A 25,282-nucleotide genomic window follows, 5' to 3' on the forward strand; every position below is an offset into this window, starting at 1 on the left:
CAGTCTCAACACGATTTGACATTTTGGACCAGATCATTCTTTATTCTGGGGGCTGTCCTGTGTGTAGTAGGTGGCATCTTGGCCTCTGTCCACTAAAATGCCAGTAGTGCCCTCTCCTAGTCGTGACAGCCAAAGAAGTCTCCATACGTTGCCAGAAGTGCCCTGGGAGGCAAAGTCACCCTTGGTCAGGATGACTGTTCTACATTCTTATTCTGGTTTAGAAGTTCACTCCCTACGTCATGAGGGGACACTCGGTTACTTATAAGATTGAATTAAAGGATATAAAATAATGTTTTACCTCCTACCGTTTTAAGTGGGAATCCCAAGTTAGGCAAAGTTTTTCAAGGTGCAGGCAAGAGTATTTCAGGGAGAGATTTCCCACCAGAATACTTGGAGTTTTGTTATGGCAGAACAACCTCTTGCAATTATGGTCTTAGGAGGAAGAACCCCTGAAGACTGTGACTTTCCCAGAGCTGTTCAAGAGCTTTCTAGCCTAGGGATGTTGACATTAGCAGAGAGGGAACTTTTCATCAGGGACCCAAACAGAGAACCTAGGCCCCAAGCTCATTGCCCTTCTATCCAGCCCCAGAAAAGGGGAAAGGCAGCGGTGACAGTCCTTTCTTGGGAGCACAGCCGACTTCCTCCCCATCCCAGCGGCTGTGGTCTCGGAAGCTGGAACTCTCGTTAACAAGGAATGTGGAGCTTTCCACAGGCTAAGGCAGGCATAAATTTCCTCTGTTTGTTTTGTGAGGACTAGTGTCGACTGCTGTAATGAGATCAGAGGAGACCCCAGGGTCGGCTGCTGGAGCCGTTTTCCGTGGCTGTTCTCTTGGCTGCTTGCTGTCGGAGAACACAGGACTCCCTGCAGGCCCTGGTTGTGATGTGGTGAGGCGGCTGTGTCCTTGTTGCACTTCTTGCCGCCTCTGCTCTTCTCATTCTACCAAAACATCAGTGTGCAGTCATCCACTTCTAAATCATGGAAAAGTTAACAGGAGGCAGATTCCTTTCCACAGAGCTGAGGACAGACTTAGTTGTGTACGAAGAGTGCAGCCTTGAGCAGGAAGGTGACCTGCTTCCTTGGGGTGACTTCCCTGGACTGCTGATGCTGGCAGCAGGTAGGTTTTTCAAGGCCTGGGCTGCCCATAAGCCCTTTCTTACTCAGTGCCACTCTGTTATGAGGACGAGATAGGGAGCGAGTCACAGCAATACAGCTTATGCGGAAAAGAACATATTTCTGGCTGTAGCCTAAATGGCAGCTAACTGGCTACATATGGGACTTAAATGTGGTAGAATTGAGTTTAGGGAACCCCACACCGGACCTTTCTGGCAGAATAGTATACTGAGCTGTTTCAGCCTGGCCCAGTTCTGACCACCCACCCCCAAAATCCTAAGGCATATTGGATAGAATATATTTTCGGATACATGTAAGTTTTAAAGCAGGAAAGGGAGATTCTCAGGTTCCAGAAGACATTGAGTGTTTCAGACCTGGCTGGAGGCTGGAGGGGTTTTGGGGTTTATACTCACACAGGAACTTTTGTGAAAAGAGGGCGAGAAGGATTCCCCCCAGAGAATTTGAGCATATGGGTCTGGGCGAGGAGCAGTTTGAGGAGTCATGGGGTCCGCAGCTACACTACCTGCATGGTGGGGGAACCTCAGCTATTTTGATCCGGAAACTGGTTTGAGAGCACTGAAAGCTCTGAGCCCTGGCAAAAGCAAACACTAGATCCCCATGGAGAGATTTAACAATCCAGGACGGGGTTCTTCCTCCAAAAAGAGAAAGCCACACTGGGGGAAGCTGGTAATGAAAAGTACAGAATCGGAGTCCCGGGAAAGCAGAGGTTAAGAGCGAGTCCCTGCGATTGCTTTCCACCAGGGCCTGTCACACCGAATAGAGCTTTCTTCTGGGGGTTAATGAAAGTTTCCTCCTAGAGGAACAAGGCATCAGACCCACTCTGGCTTACCAAGCAGACGAGTTTCCGTTGCAAGCACTAACCCCCATTAAGGTGACCACTCTCATTACAGCTTGTCCTCCAGGTCTTCTTGAGAATATTTAAATTCCTTAATTGGAAACCTTTTATGGGAGAGATAGCTGGTCCTTTTAAGCTTCATTAAAGAGATACCTTCCTAGTAATTTCCCTTGTCACTGCTTCCATTTCAGTGGGTCATTCTGAACCAACCCATTAGGCTGCCTGTTGAGGTATTTCAGTTTCCCACCAAATCATAGGAAATGTGTTCGTCTGAATGATGCAGCAATCCCTCCCCCCACCCTCAGGAGGGGGAAGCTGAAATTGTTTGGAGGACTCTGGGATTCTTTTAGCATAAAATCAAGGAAGCCCAGGTAAGTAATAAGGCATGGTTGATACACCTTTGTCCTAGATGAATAATTTATAATTCAGCCTTCTCAATCCAAAGTAGACAAATGGGTCAGGAGTTGCTTAGAACAGCCACCATATACCCCCCATTCAGTTACATGCACCACTGGCAAATATGAGTCAAAAATACTAAAATTAAAGCATGATTCCTTAATTTATCAATAGTGTGATGAAATCTCTTATATTTGTTTTCCTCTGAGGAGTCTGAGGCAAGAGGATCACTTGAGCCCAGGAGTTCAAGGCTGCAGTGAGCTATGATGACGCCACTGCTCTCTAGCCTGGGTGACAGAGCTGGATACCCCTGAGCCACCTCCACCCCTGATTTTAGGATTTTAGGGATAAAGGAACAAAGACTCAGACAGGGTCAGTAACTTGCCAAAAATCACATGCCAAAGAGGTAGAGTTGATATTTAAACCATCTGATTTGGTTCCTGACCCCTGCATTGCCCACTCTTCCCTCCAGCCACCCCCTCAATGCTTGGCCCAGGAGGCAGTTTTGGAGTTTCCACCCCTGGAGATTTAAAGGAACAAAGAATCCCTTGACTGACATGAAAGGTAGACAATAGAAGACACAATCTGGCCAATCAAATCCAACTCCTACAGGATTTCCAAAGTATTAGTGTAAGTTGCCAATATTAAAAAAGCAAATGACTGACTGTACGTAACCTCTCAATCACACTTGATTATCAGAGCCCTGGGTGCACGTGGCTTGTTTCTACTTTGCTGGGGCTAGAACAGGGTGGCAAGCCCCCCATATCCCCACTATGTTCCCAGGCCTGACTATTCACTCATCTCATTCTTTTTTGACCCCTGTGGGCATCTGAATTTGTGACCCCTGGTTTAGATAGTCACCCAGGCAAGCAAAGCAGGCTGGCCCAAGTAACCTCTTGGGGGCCGTTCTGTATTGTGCCTTTAAATGGAGACAGTCCAAAATCACTGGGAGACCGAGATTGACTTTTTATAGTGATATCCCTGAATCTAAACATTAAATATCCTGACTTAGGATTTGTCTAAGTATAGCAAATCCCTAGCGCATGTGCCAGAAGTGGCACATGGCCCCTGGCCCTTTAACTGGCCTCTATTCCTCCCTGTCTGGCTCTCAGCCCATTTTGTTGTTGTTGTTGTTACTAGCAGTGTGTCTCTTCTTTATAATTTACAAGCCTTTTGTTTCCTTTTCTTTATCACAATTTCCTATTGAACCACAACTCATACGCTAGCTAAAATTTCATAATATTAATTTTCAAATCACCTAGCCTATTTTGGGGAAGAAGGCCTTTGGTGATGCCCTGTGGGAAGATGCGTTCATCCTTCTGGCTTAGGACATGTGTTTTCCGTGATACGCTTGAAGGCAGGGCCCAGGGAAGCAAAGCAGAATGGCAGACGTTGTCCAGGCTCTTGGGTTGGAACTGTGTTCTGGTGTTTGCTGCCTGAGTGTAGGGGTGGCAGGGACACCAAGGTCCTGAATAACCCGAGCCATATGTTTGCTGTAGCTTTGCGGATGGGGAAGCACTTGCAGGAAGCTCCTTAGGCTGCTCTGCTCCGTTCCTCCTGCCTCTTCTTTAGGAAGAAAGGAATGAGCCTGCCGCTTGAGAGGTGTATGTGCATTTGGGGCAGGGAACTGGCTTATTTCTTCCTTTGCCTTTGGATTCTTTAACCCCAGCACTAGGCTCCTTATTGTGGAAGGGAGAGATTAGACTCTCTGTAATAAAGTGGCCTTACATTTATTCAGTCTTAGACAGGGATTCCAGTAGAAGGTTGTCAGGACTTAACCTCAGGGACATGTTAATTTCTCCAACCCTAAATTAGGGCTGTTTCTCTCACCTGTTCATTTGATCTCCCAAGCTGCTAACTCCTAGATTTTAGAGCATTTCCTCTAGACTCCAAAGCCTGCTCATCTTTTTATTACTTCACTTTTTCCTTCCTTGCAAGCTTTCGGATCTGGCATTAGTCCTTTGCTCCGGCCCTCTGCTTAAGGGGCTGTGTGTGGTGGTGGTAAAGGGAGGGATAAGAATCCATTCCACAGACTGGCCTCAGGGTGTACTATATCTAAATGCTGACAAGACCCTTAACACTGTGAAGAGTGACCTGCCTGCTCTGGTTGGCCTATCTCCCGTAGGAGTGCCTGAGCTAACCAGTTTTGAGATGTGTTACAAAAGGCTTCTATAATGAACTTCTTAGAAGGGAGTGGGGGCCAGGCAGGGTGGCTCACACCTTTAATCCCAGCACTCTGGGAGGCCGAGGCAGAAGGATTGCATGAGGCCAGGAGTTTGACACCAGCCTGAGCAACATAGTGAGACCTTAATCTCTACAAAAAACAGAAACATCAGCTAGGTGTGGTAATATGCACCTGTATCCCAGCTACTTAGGAGGTTGAGGCAGGAGGATCACTTGAGCCCTGCCCAGGAGTTTGAGGACAGTGAACTACAATGATGTCCCTGCACCCTAGCTGGGGCGATAGAGCAAGACCCTGTTTCAAAAAAGAAAGGGGAAGTTGGGTGGGGTGGGGAGTTGGAGTGGGGAGAAAATCTCAACTCATCATATTCCATTCTATATTTGTTATAAATACTCCTTGCATTTTCAGGGGCCTAGACACAACACACACAAATATAGCCCTTGACACTTTTAAGCTTCCCTTTAAGGAAGATAGAATAAAGTGGGCTTATGCTGTTCTCACCATACCTCACATTAGCAGTGATCCAGGTAAAATAGGCTTCTCTCTGTGGTAGGTGGAGGTTGATGGTAAATAAACAGTGGTGAAACAGGTAGGTCCAGTCTTAAGTTTACTGGAGCTCTCATTTGCTGACGCTGAGCCATGAGAGTGTATAACACTAGAGAAGCCATAGAATGTGGAATTGTCACCAGGAGCCTGAATCTGTGGCTCTCTGCTGTAGTGAGGACCTGGCTGGTGAGGGGCGCTTGGCCGTATTACCGAACCCGTGTCTGGGTGTCCTTGTTTGCTCGCCTGCCCTTCGATTTTCTCCTTTCTTTTCATTTCTCTCTTTCTTCTTCTTATGCTTACTCTGTCTCCACCTTTCTGCTTACACACATTCCTTCTGCCCACCTGGAAAGTTGAATTACATTTTATTGATTTCTTAGAAGCCTAAGGTTGACCACAGGCTTTGTTGCCCGTTGAACCAACTCTGTTAGGATCCACTGAGTGGAAGTTACACATTGGCGTATGGGTTCAATATTCTCAAGGCACCCTTTAAAGGCATCTGTACTTTCCTTTTGTTTGGTACTAGAAGAATCCAACTTCTTAAAAGATTCAAAAGAAACACTAAATAATAGAATAAAAACAGAAAACATCCTTTCTTCCACCATAATAATTCAGGTATCTTTGCCTCTAATGCTTTATATTCAAGCTGCAGTCTCTTTCTAAGCTGTGGATTTCTCTAAGCTTCTTTATAAACTGAGTGGGTTGCAAAACGACCAGGTTTTCTCTCTTTCAAAGGCGATGGGAAGTACTTGATAGAACAAGGCCAGTCTTTCTGCTCGCTGTCCAGAAACAAACTGACCCAGTTTCTAAAACTGTCATCTATTCGCTAAAATGTTTTCTGTTACTGGTGGTCTTTGATGGTGTGTGTGTGTGTGTGTGTGTGTGTGGTTATGTTTGTTATATGTGTGGTCTTTGTACATGCTTTAATTCCATAGTATCTTGAAATGAAGTCCATTCTAGCCCAGGGTCTCCTGCTATGGCATAACCAAGAAGAATTCTCTTACTTGTCTGTATCTGATTTCCTAATTAAGAAAACTACCACTCAGATTGATATTACTATTAAATGGGAGTATTAATATAAAAGAGCACTGTATAGTTTTGAGTACTATACAGCTGTGTGATATTCTTAATAACATTTTTAAAAGATTTATAACCCTGGCATTAAAAGATTTTCCTTTTTAAAAAACCCCAAAGGTAGTCTGCAGTAATTATCAACATCGTTTTTAAGAGTCTCTATCATCCTAGGCTCTGTGAATGAAAGCAAAGGAAAAAAAATCTATTCATAATATTTATTAAGAACTTTCTATGTGACTAATATTTCCCTCAGAGGGTTTTAGTCTAACTTGGTTGTAGAACGACATACATGAAAATGACATAGAAACACTTGGGGTAGGGGGTGGGAGGTTCTATTATCAGTTTAGTGCAAACAATATACCCACCTTCTGAGGGAAGGGGGACTGCGGCATGATTGGGGCTGGGTGGGGCTCCTCAGGGAAATTATGTTCAAGAATCCTTGTCTGTTATGATCTTCTAGTGCTCTCCTTTCCTGTGTTGATACCAGCGTGTGCATGTGAATGCAGTTGTGACTTGAGGCATCTCTGCAAGGCATTTGTACAAGCTTTCCAGTTAAGTGCTAGGCTGTAGATTTTAAATGGATCAATACACATATTAAAAAAGGAAAGAACATGTATAGAGTTCTACTTTAAAACTTAGAAGTTTATTAAGCATCTGCTTCTGGAAATTCAAAGAGTAAAACTTCCATGTGCAATTTTTTTTCAGTCCCTGTAAGATCCATTAGAATTAGATATTGAATTTTCTTGACTCTGAAGCTATGATTACACAGGCATCATGTATGTGTGCAGATGTTGGGGACGTATTATTGATGCTACAGAGTCGGAATTCCAGGGGCTCTCCATGTTTGTACACCATCGTTAAAACATGCTATTGCTATGACTGGATGTAGTATTTTCTTTGGAATCTTTGTCTCAAATGGCCAGGGAATGATTTGCAATTCCCTCTCTCTATTTTCTGATTTGTAAAAGGAATGTAATAATATTATATTCACAAAATAGTAATGTGTGGGATTAGGAGTTTATCTTTTAAAAATGTAAATTGCAAAATTACTTTCTTAGCAGTGAAAGATGTTAATGTGGGGAATACAGCGTTGGACTTCTCTGTGTCCTGGACTCAGCCCATGTGTCGTTCTCCAATAGACAAAGGCTAAAAGGGCTAAAGGTGGTTATGGTGGGATAGTGGGACTATGAATACTTTTACCTTCACCTTTTCCTATTGAACATGTTCTATATTGTTATTATATTATGATTAAAAATAATGCATTTATTTTTAAAAGCATTGCAGTGCCAGTTAAACCTCCAATTCCACTTTTTATAGGAAGGTTCAGATAAACCCTTCCTCGATACAGCTTGAAAAAGTAACTCGCAAATCAGGTGATTATAAGGAAGCTTACAATGTTTTGTTCTCTCAAATCCACCTGTAAACATCTTTCAAAGGAAAAGACTACAAACCTATTTAAGTGGTTGAAGTAATTTTCTTTCTATTTTTCCTTAATATTTGACAAATTAAGAACCCTGAAATCATACAATAAACTCTTTTACTCTAAAATGTAGTTCAAGTGGATCAAAATCTCTATGGAAAGAACCAATAGCAAAGAACCTGATTCCGTTTGGGGAGGAATGGAATCATTTGGTTCATTTGGCTTGTGGAAAACTGACCTCTGAATTCCCTTATGGTGTACAGCCTCTCAAGGAGCTCTGTGGACGGTTCTATGTGGAAGGTTCTATCTGTTGAGCCCTGGAAGTGATACACTCAGGCTCCAGCATTTACCTTTCTGCTCCTTTGTTCCTTGTGGGCAGCTTGGGAAGGCACTGAGGTCTGGCACACCATGGTGCTACTCACATGCTAGTTTCCTTCTTTTCCTAAAGAGGTCAAAGCCCAAACTAGGAACTCAAAGTCGTTGGCCTCTCTGATTTATTGATCACTAAGTCCCTGGTACCCAGCCCCTTGTAAGTGTTCAAAAAATAGTTATTGAATGAATGAGTGTTCTTGTCCCTGTGTTTCTGCAGTCACTCTAAGCATGTAATGTCTAGCTTTTCCTTGGCCACGGGCATGCCCATTGCCCAGTGTCATGCCTCGAGAGTCTTGATTTGACTCTAAATCTGCACTGTCCAGTATAGTAGCCACTAACCACATGTGGCTATTTAAATTTAATTAAAATTGCATAAAATTAAAAATTCAGCCCTCAGTTAAACTAGGCACATTTCAAGTACTCAGTAGCCACACCTGGCTAGTGGCTACCATACTGGGGAGAGCAGACTTGAATCCTTGCCATTGTGGCAGCAAGTTCCCTTGGACATTGGACTGCTCTGTGCCTTCCTGAGCACCAGCCGATGGATTTCTTCTTCGTTTGTGTTCACAGTGCAGCTGACTGCTTCAGAAAGTGAGGGCTCCAGGAACGAGGAGAATCTTCAAGAGCTGCCTCGAATTGTGACATGTCTGATCCCTTGCTCCCATCCCTGCAGCATGAACAAGGTAAGAGGTACTTTGGGGAGTCAGCACTTGTTATGTTCTTTATGGTACCATGATTTTCCTGGGTGCATAATGTCTTTCCATGGTGTGAGGACATTGCTTCTCCTGCCAGAAGCTGTCTGAGGTTGGAGAGTTGTATGTATGACCCCCGGTAAGCAGTAGGGTCATATAGGAGCAGGGTCACAGGAGCTGGTGGCCACGGTGTGGTTGTGTACTCCTGCAGAGGTGTCATTTATGTTTGCCAGAGGCCTCTGAACGGCTGAAACACTGGTGCTTAGTGTATACCTGCATTGACATGACTATCTCAAGATTAAGGCTCTGGGGCCAGATTTTGTAGGATTGAATATCGGCTCTTCCACGTCCTAGCTCCAGTGACCTTGGGCAAGTGGCTTAACTTCTTGGTGCCTCAGTTTCTCCATCTGTAAAATGCTAATAATAAAGGTACTTACCTCACAGGATTTTTAAGGACAAAATGAGTGAATGTGTGTACCCATGCTTAATATAGTGCCTATCCACATTACAAGCACTTGATAAATATTTGTTGCTGCTGTTTTTGGTGTTGGGGACACCAGCAGATATGGTTGCAAGAGAGTCTAAAGTGCATCTGCAGTGTTTCCATTTTACTTCCTTATTAATTCAGTGAGCAAAAATTGATTACCAGATGGGCACTCTGGGGACAAACAATGAACAAGTCTTGGGTCCTGCTTTCAGTAGACTGTTTGGGGAAATATGGCTAGTGTTCTCATTAGGCATGTGCCAGAAGCTCTGGAAGCACAGAAGAAGGAACATCCAACTCTGGGGAATCTGGGAAGGACAATAAAGGGAAGGTGACATTTTGAGTTGGGTCATGGGCAGTCAATCAGGGGTGGTATCCTGGACAGAGAAGGTAGAACAAAGCATTCCAGGTAAAGGAAACAGCATGTGTTTAGGCACAAAAGCATATGAGAAAGTTTGGCGTGTTTAGACAATGACATAGAGTTTGGTTATGGCTGGAGCAGAGTTTTCAGCCTCAACACCTGACATTTGACCAGGTAATTCTTTGTAGTAAGAGACTGTCTTCTACACACTGTAGGGTTTTTCGTAGCATCCTCTTACCCTGCCTCCCCCCCACACACACAGACTCTAGCTGTGACAATTGAAAATGTCTCCAGATATTGCCCTGTGTCTCTTGGGGAGACAAAATTATCCCCTGGTTGAAAACTACTACCCTAGTGGAAGGTGGACAGCCCAGAGAAGGAGGCAAGGGCCAGATCCTTCAAGCCACTGAAAGATTGAAAACAGAAAAGAGACATTTCCAGAGGCCTGCAAAATCAGGTGTATTATTGCATTATCTATGGGGTATGGCAGAGTTGGACAGCACTTTTAGATGATTTGGTCTTGAAAAGCTAGTATGGAATTCCTGGATTTTAGAAACCCATTTAACTTGTTGAGATCCTTTTACTAAAGACCCCTTTCCAGTGGTGATTTTTCTCATAGCCATTTGCTCGGCCTTCTCACGGGCAGGAGGGGCCATGGGCTGCCTCAGTGCTTGGAGGATGCTGGAAAAGGCCTCTGTGCACTTATCCTTTTTCCCTATATTGAAGTTTTTTGGGAGACTGTAGCTGCTTTATCCTATCTGAAGAGACCAGAACAAAAATAAGCAATTGTTTTTGAGAGGTTCTCACTTGGCTGACCCAAGCCAAAGAGAAAGAAACTTTGTGCTAAGTTTTCTGCTGCACCCCCACACACACCCCACCGCAGCTTAAATACTTGGCTTTAAGCAGTCTTTGAGAGGTGAGCTTTTGGAATACTGGAAGGTAGGCAGGTGTTCTGCCGTAGGGTCGTGACTGAAGGGGAGTAGGAGAGGTGATCTGTGGTTGCAAACCTTGACTTCTGTTAATATTATTTAGAGTTTGGTATGCTGAAACACTAAGACAACTCTTGGGTCATCGCTGATGAGCAAGCACAGTTTGCTGTGACAGCTTTGTCCGAAGTTTCTACAGGGCAGCTGAGGACTTATGTCATGGATTTGCTTCAACATACAGCTGGGAACCAGATTCCTCGGAAATTTCAGGTGTCTCAGTAGGTGTGTCTGTTGCTTGGAAAGTTATTATGTTCGGCCTGAGTGGCCCTGTAAGTGCTTTATTTTACTGTAATTGAAAGTAGTGGTTAAACTTGATGTGTTACCTTTTATAGGTCAGCATTTTTCTTCTGGTTTTCTTGGCATAAGACAAAGAATAATTCACTCTCTGGGGAGGAAATAGCTCTTCTCAGCACAAATAAAACTAGAGCATCATCTCATCAATTAGGGTGTGTAAGTTAGAATGTTGGAAATATTGTGATGGGTGTGACTGATGTTCTAAGTGGATTTGTTCCTAGAAAGTTGGAGATACTTGACTTGCATATTCTCCTCTTCCTTAGGCACACACTGTAAATACTCTTCTTTCTTTCTAAACCCCAGGTAGCTGATGGGACACTTTAGTTAGGGAGGTGTCAGGGTGGCCCCAGCATTCTAGGGTCCTTTGTTATTCCTGTGACATGCCAGGGCAATGCTGATGGCAGTTAGGCATTGATATCTTTCTTTGGGTCAATCAGGAACGATCCCTGCAAAAAACATAGGAATGTCCCCACCCCCATGGTACATAGGGATTGGCAGTTTGTCTTACTAATTTAACAGATCTAACCTAATAGCCAATGAACTGCCAGGTAGGGCCTTCATTTTTCACAGTCTTAAACTGCTGTCTGTGCCACGGTTTGCAGAAACACCAGGAAGGGGTGCAGTTCTGGCCCTTGGATAGCCAGCAGGTTGGTTCATTAGCACTGGCAGAAAAGAGGGCAGTCTGGGCAAAAGACTTATCATGGATCTGTTGTCATCCCTGAGGCCAGTGTACATGGAATATGTCAGTCTGGTACTCGACTCACAAGGTTTATACAGGGTGGACACCTCACAGTTATTCACCTTTTTAATATTGTAAACAGGCTTTCATGGTTGTACCTTCTGAGCCTTACATGTTAAAGAAATTGTGGGACATATTTTTTCCCAGGAGTCTCATTCCCCTACCCTTCGTGCAGACTTGAAGACCATCTTTCTAACTTTTATACATTCTTCAGATCTTTTTCTAAGAGCTGACTTTCCAATTTGTATATTCATCAAAAACTTATTAATTAGGATTTAACTTTTAAATTTTGTCAAAAGTCTTCATCCTTTCTACTTTCTTGGTTGTTTTATTGTTAATATGTGTAAATATATTAATATTATAGATATTAAAAATTTTTGCTATTCAGAAGGATTAATGTTTTGAGTTTTATCTGTGTTTACCTGTATGTTCTTATGCTGTAATGAGAGGATTTTAGTGTGTTGCTTAAAAAAAAATCATAGCCAAATGGGAGGCAAATTGGACAGGATGGGATTTTGTAGAGACAAACTGGGCAGTGTGATGAGTAGTCAGCGCATACCACTATGTAAGTTCACAAAACCACACCGGTGAGAACCGTGTTCTGTCTTCCTTAGCAGTAACCTTGGGATTATGATCCTTTACTCTCTCCCTCCTGCTCATTGTTTTTATGAAGGCATGTTACTTTCTCTTCTCTGCCTTGAATTTATGAGGACACTCCATCTGATTGAAAAATAATTGATTTTTCCATTGTTACACAAAATGACCCTCTCCCTCCCCCAGCAGTGAAAAAAAGAATCTTCTTGAGAACAGTTTCTTCCTTGTTATGTTCAAATAAAGCCAGATCTGATTTTTATTGCTTTGGACAAATGCCAAAGCATCAAATGAAATAAAGTAGTGCCTCTTATCTCTTCTGGTGGGTGGATGCCACTGTTTTGCTTAATTATCTGCCCAATAGAATTTTTTTCTCTGAATATTTTCCAGTATTCAGCACCACATCCTACTGTGCTGGGTTTGAGGCAGTTTCACGTTTACACTCAGATCAATATCGCTATTGTCAACTAAAGAGTAAAACTGAAATTTATTTTCTGCCTTTGTTTAGAGTTTTTCTTACTTTGCACCTCCTCAGTACGAAGCAGTGAAGTGCAAGATTTATTACCCCTGGTTTCCCACCCAAACCCAGCACATACATAGCTCCACTAGGTGAGATACCCACTCCCCCAGCACGTGTTTATCAGGTGCACACCAGGTGCCACACACTGTGCTTAAAAACAAATGCATCAGTGAGTAAAACAAAGGTCTTTGCTACCTCAAACTTCCAGTCAGGCAAAGGTGAGGAGGAGGGTCATCACATCCAGAGATTTCGCATTTAAACATAAACCAAATATTAAAACTTTTAACTTCTTCTACTTGAAGAGCAAGTTAACAGATATCCTAGATGCAGCATAAGGAATCGGTGAATAATAAACATAGAAGATCTCAGGCCAGGTGTGGTAGCTCATGCCTGTAATCACAGCAGTTTGAGAGGCTGAGGCAGGAGGACTGCTTGAAGCCAGGAGTTTGAAACCAACCTGAGCAAGATACAAGACCCCATCTCTACAAAAAATTAAAAAGAAAAGAAATAGCTGGGTTGTAGTGGTGCGTGTCTGTAGTCCTAACTACTTGGGAGGCTGAGGTAAGAGCATCATTTGAGCTCAGGAATTTGAGGTTACAATGAGCTATAATCATGCCACTGTACTGCAGCCTGGACAACAGCAAGACCCTATCTCTAAAAAAATAACAATAAATAAAAAAATAAACATATATGATCTCTTTTCTCCCATTTTAGGAGATCCTCAGTGGATCGTTTCACCAGAGGTCCAATCTATATTTGGTGACCCTCAACTGTCCTTTTTCTAAGTCTTCCTTGTGGCAGACTTTGAAGAGCTATTGCACAGTTGAAAAACTAATGACATGGAGGAAGTTACAAGTAAAAATTACATGATTTTAGAATAAGAAAGGCACTATTATTAATAATTTCTAGAGGCAGAAATTATAAAGGAAGATAATGTATTTAAATACGTAAAACCTCAAAATTTCTTTCCATCAAAAGACATTCTGAAATATTCTAAAAGACAAAAGACAAGCTGGGGCAGTATTTACACATATATGACAGAGTTAACTTAGCTAATTTATTAATAGATCATATGAATTAAAACAGATTGTTAAGATAAATGTGATTACACAAATAGAAAATAGGCAAAGAGCACAAAGATAAGACCAATAAAGGGAGAAATATGATCAATGAATAACATATAAGAAAATATTCAATCTTAACTGTAAACAAAGAAATGCAAATAAAAATGCTGAGATGGCATTTTCTACCTATATGATTGATGAGGATTTATAAAATTTACTCAGCAAAGGTGGGAATTGGGAATATTAGACCCTCTTGTATACAGTTAATGAAAGAACACATTTCTCAGGGGGACTTAATGTGTATCAAAGCCTAAAAGTGCATATACCTTTTGACCCAGAAATTCCATTTCCAAAACATTAACTCAAAGAAAATTGCCATGGATGTGTGTAAAAATTTAGCTAAGATGTCCATCACAGTATTCTTAAAATAGTAACCACAGTACAACCAAAAATGCCAAGGAGGAGATAAAGGAATATTTAATGACATAAAAAGGTGTTTCTAAATAAGTTGTGAAAAAGGCAAGTGATTTAACAGTATGTGACGTTTGATTATTATTTCATTTTTTTAAGGAAGGTACTTGTATGCACACAGCAAAAAGATTGCAGATGTACATTGAAATGTAGAGTAGTATCTTCCCTTTGCTTGTATGTTCCAAATATTCTTTAGCAATGTGCATTTTTATACTAAAAATAATATTTAAAAATAAAAGATACTAAATTATCTTTAAATATGAAATTTACTGTATTTAAAAAATATGCATGATAAAAAGACTGGAAGGATAGTGCCCAGAATGTTGACAGTGCTTTTCTCAGAGAGAGAGCACATGGAACACATTTGTTTCTTTTTAAAAACAAAACAAAACAAAAAGTTTTCTGTATTTTCAACTTTTCTACAATAAGTGTTTGTATATTTCATTAATCAGAGAAAAAAACAAACATTTAAAAACAAATACTTTTTTTGGCTGTTTTGCATTTGAGGTGCAACTGGATGAAGATATTTAGCAGGCACATTGGAAACAGAGTGATTAGTCAAAACAAATTTGGACTTGGGAGTCATTCTGTTTGGCATATTACCAGGAAGGAGCATTTTAATGTACTAATGGTTTGAGGGCAGTAGTTAATAGAGAAATACTCTGGAAAAATATGCTGTCCTTTGATTCAGTGGCTCAATCTCTTTTTTTTTTAATGGACATTACATCCTCTTGTCAGCATTGAGTCATTTCTTCATTTACCTGGTTCACAAACACTGCTGATATGTACAAGGTTGAGCTTCACCAGTGGTTCTTAAACTGTGGTTTGGGGACCTTTGGGGGGGTACCCTGGGGCTCTTTCAGGGGATCCACCTGTAAGATAAAGGCTATTTCATAATAATATTTAGGCTATTCTTAAAATAATATAAATGTTTTTATATTAATATAAAATATATAAATACTTTTATATAATATTTATATAATAAATATTATTTGCCTTTGTCACTTTTTCTGTCTCAGGCATACAGCACAGTGTTTCAAGAGACTACATGACATGCAGTGACTTCATCCCTATAACAGCTCTTGGGATGTGTGCTTGTGTTTTCATGTTCTAAAACTTTCTCAGTTTTAACCTCTAACATGGTAACATTGATAGAAATAACCCACATAAACATAGGCTCTTTAGGGTCTACTATAATTTGTTAGCCCATAAAGGGGCCTTGAGACAAGAGTTTGAGAGCCAGTGGGCTATGTCCTATATGTGGCAAGCTTTAGTCTAGCGAGAAGCTGTACCTGTGCCCTGGGCAATGAGCGACTGTGGACATTGTAGCTCTTCTGTTTTACCTTTTGTATCTTTAAGAAATAATTGCCCATAGCCCTTCTAGGAACTTCATTTTTATATTTGTGAGGCTAAAGGGAACATTGTTGGCACCAGGCCGCTGTAGCACTTGTGTTGCATGTACATTGAATTCTGTTGAATGCGGGGTGCATAGAAATGTTAAAGGCCAAGGTAGACCCCCTGGACTCTGTCTCCATATGCCTTGCACTGGAAAATTCAGTGAAGTTCCCGGAAGAAAATAGGAGTATAATTCTCTTCTGAGAGGTATGGAGTATAAATTTAAAATACAACTGACCATCTAATCCAGTAGATGGTCAATTTGGCATGAAGGAGGGAGAAGATAAATTTAAAAGAGTTAACTGAGTATGTTTATGCTAATTTGTCTTTAAAATATGTGCATGTATATAACTTGTTTTTGTATGTAAATATGTATGAAACATACACATTCCAGAGAATTGCTTCTTAAGTTAGGTAGAATTATCTCTTTACACAGTCATGTCGACTACAGAAATGCTTCTATTTCAGTCGCATGGCTTCTCCTCCTTTCTGCTTAACCAGAAACGCATTTCCGTCGATCTCTTCTCATGTGCATGGATCACCTCCAAATCTCAGAGCAGCACATGGAGGGGGGCAGTAGTTGGTGCCTACTTTTGTGAGAAGCAGTCTTCATGGTCCAGGGCATATGTTGAAAATCTGAACCTTTCTCTACAGAGAATTTGAGCATCAGATGAATAATTATTGTGGAGCAGCTGCAAGTGAGCTCCAACCCTGAGACTCTGCACCCACTGCCATGTCATGTGGACACAGTGATGCCTTGTCTTGAGAAGGTATCATGTGGCCTGACTTAACATCTCCTGGCCATGTCAGAAAAGTGAAGGTGAATCCAAACAGGTAGGAGGTGAATTAAGGCTTCAGAGTAGAGAAAGGCTGGCCTCTGGTTTAAGACCATAATAACCCCAGAGGAGGAGAAAAGATGTTTTGACAGGACTGTAATGTCATTTCAAGTCCAAGGGGCCTAGTCATGAATCACGATAAGTTCTTTGAAAGGTGGCTGTGGCTACTGACTATTAAACAGGTTTCACTTGAAGCAAAGGACATACTCTATCCTGCTTTATTCTTTTTATACTTTCACATACATTGTGATTGTTGGTTTTGGAATCTTGTTTATCCTCATATTTTGAGAATTTAAAGAGGAGTGCCTAAGATTTTATTGGTTAAAAAGGCTTTGTTTCTCCTCCCCACCCTCAAACTAGCACACTGCCCTGTGCCAACCTTCATGTGAGCTTCAATTGAATGTTGACAGACAGATGGGTTCTTGTCCTGCATCACCGTATTGCACTAAGCCCACACAGTCATGCAGCCTAAGCAGAGAGGCCCTTTGGACACTTGACGTGGGCTGCGGCTGTGCTCTTTGAAGCTGTAGTTGCTGAGTCCCTGTAACAAAGAGGCTAGTGGGTTCTGGCCTTCGAGAATCAGGCAAAGGAATGCTTCTGTCTTCTTTCTCTAAGTCCTCAACTCTGCCCTTTTCTTTCAATTAGTAGGCCTTAATGTATACAATTAAGTTACATCCTATTTAGTTAATTGGTGATTGGAAAACATGGTTATTTAGTTACTTGGTTAATCTGTGGTTTGTCCATCTTTAGAATATTAACAATTGACTCAGTTCCTCTGATTTTGCAACTGTATCATCTTGAACAGTGGGACTGCTATGTATGAAAGGGAATTTATAACAGAATTGCTTTTAATCTAGTTTATTGAGTACCTAGCACTTTAGATTTGCTCTTTTCTCCCTTTTTTTGTGATATAGAGGCCTTATAATGTGTAGCTATTTGCTGATATTCTATCCAGCTTCCTCTTATATTTTGTTTCTGTAAAATAAGCCTAACATTATTGTTTTTTATAAGATGTTTTCAAATACCTCATACTGTGTTATAAAATTAGCAAATGTATTAGATGAAAAAGGAAAGAGGCCTATTTAAAATATATAAAACTATATAATTTGCAGAAATTCCTTAGTTAATGTTCAGGAGGCACGTATTTCTAGTCTCTCATAAATGACTGCTTACTTTTCAATGAAAACATTTAGATTTGGCTAATCACAGCTTATAAATTCTTCTGGTTTGTTTATTTGGTTTTCTTCTTTTTTTTTTTATGGAATAGTTTTGTAACTTCTTACCACCCTTAGACTTTAATAAAGTAACATTATCTTGAGAGGCTAGTCTCAATTAGATATAAATATAAGCATTTAATTAAGACAGCCAACCCCAGCCAGAGATGTAAAGTGTCATCACATGTCATAGTGATCAAGAAGCACCTGTTAATTAGAACAGTAGGAAAATGGAGCAAGTTACGAAAGGAAAGTGTTGGGTGAAATTAGCAATATCTGCGTCTCTTGTTATTTTTTAAATCCAACCCATAAACAATTTGTTGTGACAGCTTTAGGCTGGGATTATGGCATTTTGGATGAGGTCTGATTATAGCTAAAAATAGACACGTGTATTGAAGATCAGTAAAGGAATATTAAACAATTGAAATTTTGTGAAAGACTGATGCTATTTCATTGTAATAATTTCCCCAAAGGCACATTAGTAATGCTGCTAAATACAGACTTTAATAGACTTTAATAATGTGTACTTTAGAGGCCTGATACACAAAGGAATAATGTATAAAACATTCATTATGGAAAATTGCTACCTTTTTTATTTAATAAGAAATCTGTTGAAACAAAACCATGCACTGCCTATGGCATTTTGTTCCTGGGTATTTGCAGGCTGACGAATAATTGCCACCTTCTTTTACATTTTTTTTTTACCTACTCTAATCAAGTTGCAATCATATTTTCTTATTTGTTCCATGAATGAAAATGGGGATTTAAAAAAAAAAATACTTGCATTGGATGGACCCATGTTCAAATTGTGGCCCAGCCTCTCATTACTTTTGTAATCCTGGGTAAACTGCTTAACATCAAATTCTATTTCTTCATTTGCAAACTGAGGATGGTTCTACCTGTCTCACGAGGTGGTGGTGTAAATAGGTTAAATGTTGATGCAGTGGAGCATCCACATAATAGACACTCAATAAACGCTTTCTGTTATGATTACTTTCTACATCTGTTTCTCTTTATATTGCTTGTCTGTATGGAGGACTGTTGTGGGGGGTCAGGAAGGGGGTCGAAAATGAGAAAAGGCAATTAAAAAGAAGCCTTAAGCAGAACTGCCTTGCACTGGGTTTCAATTTGATATTAATGTGCTGCTGCTGAGAGCCATGCTGTCGAAGAAGAGAGAAGAGTAAGAAGCAGATGCTCTTAGAAGAACAGTGGGGCATTTATCTCTTTTAATGAGATAACATCATTAGAGTGACAAAGTGCAGCGAATCGATACTCGAAATGGACTGGCGCTATCTTCCCAAAGTGCACTGATTGTCACACTTCACAGCCTTAGAATCCGCTGAATCACGGATTTTGTCTTATCTGTTATTAGAGCCACTGGCTTTGATCTCCCAGAATAGACCCACACCTCAGGGATCCCCAGAGGAACAGGAAAACGGACTAATTGGATAAATGAGAAAAATCCAAGGTGGTTTATAAACTGCCCTGTAATCAAGGAACCTCAGAGAATGGGGATTGGGCTCCTTTTTTTTCCTTGGACTTCTTTAAATGGCTACGCATGGTAACTCCCTTCCCCTGCGTCCGTGCTCCTCGCTCTCTGTCTGCTTCTTGGTGTAATGTCAGAAACGCTAATCATGTCAGACTGTGACACTGACAGCCCTGACATTCACAACAAAGAGACAAGAAGGAGAGAGAGGAAGAGAGGTGGGGGAGGGGGAGGTGATGAAAAGCAGCCGGGGAAGGATTTTTTTATTGCACATAAAATTCATAGCTGCAGAATCACCAACATTCTGGACATACCATATCCAAGAAAAATCAAGGAAGACACAAAGTGAGTTCTGATGGAGATTAAAATTGGGCTGGGGAGATTTTGTGCCACTGGTTTGTCCCTCTTCTTTTAGATATCAGTGTGTAGCCTCTACTAGAAATACTGTGGCAATGATTTCTTCTTATCAAGGAAAAAGGGGCATTTAAAATTTTTTCCGCTTCTATTACTACAGTTTTTCTCTTTGTAACAAAGCAAAGTTAAACACAGATCTTAACAGGAAATGTGTGCTCTCTGAGGTTTTCCATTTTATTGCCGGATTCCCATAGTTGAATCTGAACAATAGCCACTTCAGGAAAGAAGTCATTGGTGAGGGATGTTTTCTGACCATGACAAAGCTGAATGTCACGACAAAGCTGCCCAGTGTCATCCTTGGGCTGCCTCACCCTGAGCCTCTGCAGCACCTGCTTATGGTTGCCAGATGCAGGAAATGCTGATATGACCTGTCCCTAACAGTTTGGAGTGAGCTTCCAAATGCCTCTGAGATTTATCTCTCTCTCTCAGGCACTTTCTCCATTTGGAATTGTTCTGGTGAGTGGTCTCCATTCTCGGTCTTGGATCAGGCATGACCTGGAAACCCGCTGCCACATCTCACATGTGTTTTGAATATAGATGCTGTGATCTAAATTGAGCTCTGAGCTCAGGCTGAATCATCCTAGCTTTTCTATAAACATGAGAATCCAGCTGCCAGCTCAGCTTTTGAGGTATTTTGAACTACAACTCTATGTCTTAGCTAGGACATCTGTCCTTTTATTTTTAATTCATGTAAGAAAAAAATTTTAAAAATGAAAAATTTACAGTATTTATTCTATCTTAATTACCCTATCATAAAAGAAGTACATTTTTTTGTCTGTATTCCAGGGCAGAAAGTGTTACAACATAGTGATTTCTCTTCAGATTGATTAAACGTAGTTTTAATTGAAAACTTTGGAAAAGGCTGAGACCTCATTTTATAGTATTCTCATCCTTAGTACCCAAGTAAACTTTATATACTTGGGCTACTTGGGAGACATACTCCTCTGTATTTGAAAAAAAAATAAAAATTAAGTGACTTATTTAGAATCCTTGAGGAAATTTTACTTCTACTGGCACAAGAGTAAATTTGTAGCCTGGAATCCTAGCACTCTGGGAGGCTGAAGTGGGCAGATGGTTGGAGGCCAGGAGTTCAAAACCAGCCTGAGCAAGAGCAAGACTCCATCTCTACTATAGAAAGAAATTAATTGGCCAACTAATATATATAGAAAAAATCAGCTGGGCATGGTGGCACATGCCTGTAGTCCCAGCTACTCGGGAGGCTAAGGCAGGAGGATTGCTTGAGCCCAGGAGTTTGAGGTTGCTGTGAGCTAGGCTGACGCCACGGCACTCACTCTAGCCTGGGCAACAAAGCGAGACTCTGTTTCAAAAAAAAAAAAAAAAAAAAGGAGTAAATTTGTACCCTATAGAGGATTTAGGGGGTGAATTACCCCAAAATATCTTCCTATAAACTCTAATTTTCGTTGATATTTCCTTTTGTCCTAAAAGTTTACATCGAAATTACATTGTTCTCTATGATATGTTTGTTTTCATGGAAAATAACTTAAAATTTCTTGCCAGTTAAATTAATTACATCCTGTATTACTAATGCTAGCTGCTTTAACAAACAAGCCTTCAAAGTTCAGTGGTTTGACATAATGAAAGTTTCCTTTCTTGCTCACCTCTCAATCCAGTGTATTTCTGAGCAGTGAAGTGCTTTTATTCAGAGGGGATTCAGAAATCTTGAACTCAGGCTTCTTCCGTCTTCTGGTCTCACCATCTGTCTTAGTCTGCTCAGGCTGCTGTAGCAGAGTACCACAGACTGGGCGGCTTAAACAACAGAAATTAATCATCTCGCAGTTCTGGAGATTAGAAGTCCGAGACCAAGGTGTTGGCAGGCTTGATGCCTTCTGAGGACTCCGAGGGAAGGATCTGGCTCCAGGGCGCTCTCCTCACCTTGCACATGGCCGTCCTCTCCCTTTGTCTCTTCACATCATCTTCCCTCCATTCCCTTTTTGTGAGGACATCCGTCATATTAAATTAGTGGGTCCACTCCATTCCAGTATGACCTCATCTTAACTAATTAATTACATCTGTAATGGTCCTGTTTTCCAATAAGGTCACATCTGAGGTATTGGGGACTAGGTTTTCAACATATGAATTCTGAGCAGGGGGTGGGGGGACATGGTCAACCCATAACACCATGCTCCAGGCTTGTGATTATCTGCACCTAGCTGGTGGAAGGGGAGAAAGAGCACTCACTTCTTAATCACAGTTGCCCTAAAGTAAGGCAACATCCTTTCTCCTCATATTCCTTTGGTGAGAACTGGTCATGAGGCTCCACCTGAATGCAAGGTGGCCAGTACAGTGTAGTCCCTGGCTCAATAGTGCCTGCGCTAGATACCGTAGATATATACAAGTTCATATGAGCCATCCCAACTTTCTAGGAAAGTACATCTGGTGTTTCCTGTTTCTTCCAGGGTGTGCCTGAGCAAACCTATCAGAGAATATACTCAAAGAGGTTAGAAAAGGATCCAAGTTTGAGAATCCCCTTCTAGCTTGGGTAGAAATTCATTCAGTTAACACTCCAAGTATTTATATGTAAATGAGTGCTTATGGTTGCTTACTGTTTGTTTTCTTAAGAATCTAATATATTTTCAAGGGAATTTTATTTATACTACTAATGGGCACCTTTTCTCCTTAAGAAATTAATGATGTTTTATTCTCAGCCAAAAATTTAGCTTGTGGTTAGAATGATTTCCTATAGTACAGTAACTTTTTTGTTCTGTTAGTACTGAAAAATGATAATATATCCAAGAGGGTAAAAAAATATTATGAATGCAGAGAACAATTATGTAACCTACAGTACTTATTTCAAATGGCTAGACTTTAGTATTTAATTATGAAAGTCTTGTCTCTCCTATTAGGTTAGTCATTATTTTGAAAGTTGAACGTGGGTTTTTATAAGTGACTAAGTAATTGCTTTGTATGTTCCTTTTCAATTACAGTTAGAAGTTATGAATTATCTGCATTTAGAACTGCTAAAAATTATTTAGATTTGCCTGTTGAATAGGTTTATTTTTAAAAAGGGGACTCAGGAAAAAAAATTTTCCACTGTAAATTTTTTGCTTCTCAAAGCAATTTGTAAGAAATTTCTCATGAAAAAGAGAGTGATAGCAATTTGAAAAGGGTAAGTAGGTGCTGTGTGAAAAACTTGGTAGGTAGTGTGAAAACACATTAATACTAAGCCATAATATTTAATTTAAGATTTTAGTCATGAAGTTTCATGTCAAGAAACCACTATCTTGCTGTGTTATGTTCTATTACTTTAAAACATTGTTTTTATCTAAGGACTTAAAACCCATCTCTGGTACTTACAGTAGATTTCCTTGGGTCATAAAACCTTGCAGTGGTACTTTAGTAAAAGTAGTCATTTGAACAGTGGTCTTTTCATTTTTAATGGTTACAGTTTTTAATGTGTCAAAATAAACTAAAGTCATTGTAAGAATGAATTAAATCCTCATTCATTTAGATGTGATGAATTCAGATTTTGAAAATGAGTCTAGGATGAACTTTGCCCTTTGTAGATATTTGACATATAATCATTATTTTCGAGTATTACCATTGTATTGAGTGCCTAATGATTGCCAGGCCTTGCATGAGCTCCTATACGATGACTATATTATTGCTAATTTTCATAGCCAACTTGCAAACCAGGTGGTATTTATTCCTGCTTTACAGATGGAGGAACTCAGAGACCCTTAAATAAGGAGCCCAATATCACATGCCTAGAAACAGCAGAACCAATATTAGAATTTGAGTATTACTGACTCCGAAACCCATGAACATTTCCATTCTGTCACATTGCCTCCTCAGAAGAATATTTGTTGAATTGAACTTGAAATATATTGAATGAAGTTGCAAAGCTAAAGCACATGCAAAATCCCAGGATGAATGTTTTAGTTCTTGAAAGCACAAGCAACCCGTTTGCAAGTGAACAAGTTAATGTAATAGCTGGAAATTAGTTCCATCTAATCATTAAAGCAGGCCTCTAGAACTTTTACTTAACAAGTTAGTAGACCACCACTTCCTAGAAAAATGAGTGACACAGAATACTCCTTAAATATCCATTATGTGACCAAATTAGAGTTCTATAGAACTCTATTGGAGTTCCTTAAAACTGGTTTATAATTCATATTGTCACATTTCATTTCTTGCTGAATGTGCCCAGGTTCTGATTTTCAGGGGCAAACACAGAACAAGGCAGCCTCAAGCCATGGGTGGGCCTGGCCTAGGAACAAGATAAAGAAAACTTGCCAATTTTCCAGAGGGAAGCTCAACTAGAACCCTAAGATAAAAGGAAGGTATATTCCTCTCAAAACACTTCACCTTTTCACCTTTCCTAGCACAGTGATAAACCTGACTTCTGATGGTTTAGAGTTGTGGAGTGTCTGCATCATTGTAAGTTTCATCCAGTTTACTCTGCTCATGGTTTCCACTGAGTGACTGTGGCCAAGTCACATCCCCTGTTTGAAATTTGGTGTCTCCATGTGTAAAATGAAGCAGTGAGATTAGATCAGAGCTGTTAACCTGGTGTCTTAGGGTGTCTGCAAAATGCTGGGAAGTGAATACAATACTTAGTGCGCATATGCATTTTCCTGGAGAAAGAATGGTTCATACCTCTCATCATGTTCTCTAAGGGGCTTCAGCACACAAAGAAATCAATAGGCCAGGTTATCTCTGAAGTCTCTAGGGAATCTAGCATTATAGTTTTCTATAAATTTTATTATGCACAGACTATCATGTGCAGGATAGATGAGAAATAAATGCATCTCTCTTTCTGCAGTGTGACATGGAAGGGAAACTCGGAGTGTTTGTGCTGCAGACAACTGCTTCTCTGCTCTCTGAGATAAGTGTTATGGAATGTTTGTGGATGGTGACAAAACTCTGTTATTGGCAGAAGGGCAGAAATAGTAAGTCAATTAGAAGTGAGTCACAATTTAGTGATGAATGAACATTTTTTCAGGCCTGAACATTTCTTGTAGTTATCTGCAATGGTAGTTTAAAGAGTCATTTAAAATAGCACTTTCCCATTTGGAATCTCAGACATTTGGAATGTTAGTGCCTAAAAAATGCTCAGTTGACAGACCAGTTTCCACACTGAGGAAGCAGATGCCTCAGAGGTGAGGTGATATACCTTTTGCAGTTGTACCCTGAGTGTAGCTAGCACGTCCTGACAGAGAGAGCCTTCTCCTGTGTGTCATGCATGGCTCAGCAGATTAACCAGCCTGAAGCAAGAGCCCTGTTGCAGATAAACAGATGGAAGGATAAAGGAAAACACTCTCACACCTCCCCTTTTGGAAGGGAAGAAAGAGAATTAAGTAATGTACCCTGTCCAGCTATTTAGTTCAAAGCTATGGAAGCTCACTCTCGAAGTGTGACTTGTATGCAATCGCTGTATTGAAATACATTCCAGAATATCCCAGCTCAATTAAACCAGACAGACAAAGACCATTTCTTGGATGCTTAGATATGCCTTTAAAAAAAAAAAAATCAATGAAATTTACCTACACTATTAATTGTTTCCAAAAATTTTACTTCTTTTTTTTCTGTTGGTAGATTTTTAAAATTTGCTTTTGACTCCTTAATGTAAATGTCTGCAGGTATGTTTTGTAACCATTTACTCTTCCAACTTCTGCTTAAATTTTAAGCATTTTGGCTCTGTTTCTTTAGGAAACTTTGTAAAACGAGACTAATCATGGTAGGCCACAATAATATTTATTATTTGTCTGCAAAGTTGCTGTGAACAGTTACTGGTGAAACTTATTCTGTAGGCTGAGCCCA

At 40.4% G+C, this 25,282-nt stretch overlaps 1 protein-coding gene across 3 annotated transcripts in view; it reads left to right on the forward strand.

Moving 5' to 3' along the window:
* Window positions 1-25,282, forward strand: part of BACH2 (BACH transcriptional regulator 2) — a 333,757-nt gene that overhangs the window by 72,111 nt on the left and 236,364 nt on the right. For all 3 annotated transcript variants that reach the window (XM_012750877.2, XM_076003110.1, XM_012750878.3), the window contains exon 2: window positions 8,525-8,637. In XM_012750877.2, the coding sequence (XP_012606331.2) occupies window positions 8,629-8,637 (9 nt within the window). In that variant the 5' untranslated portion in view covers window positions 8,525-8,628. The remainder of the gene's footprint in view (window positions 1-8,524; window positions 8,638-25,282) is intronic.

The sequence above is a fragment of the Microcebus murinus genome, chromosome 5 (genome assembly GCF_040939455.1).
Source record: "Microcebus murinus isolate Inina chromosome 5, M.murinus_Inina_mat1.0, whole genome shotgun sequence".
Classification (NCBI taxonomy): Eukaryota; Metazoa; Chordata; class Mammalia; order Primates; family Cheirogaleidae; genus Microcebus; species Microcebus murinus.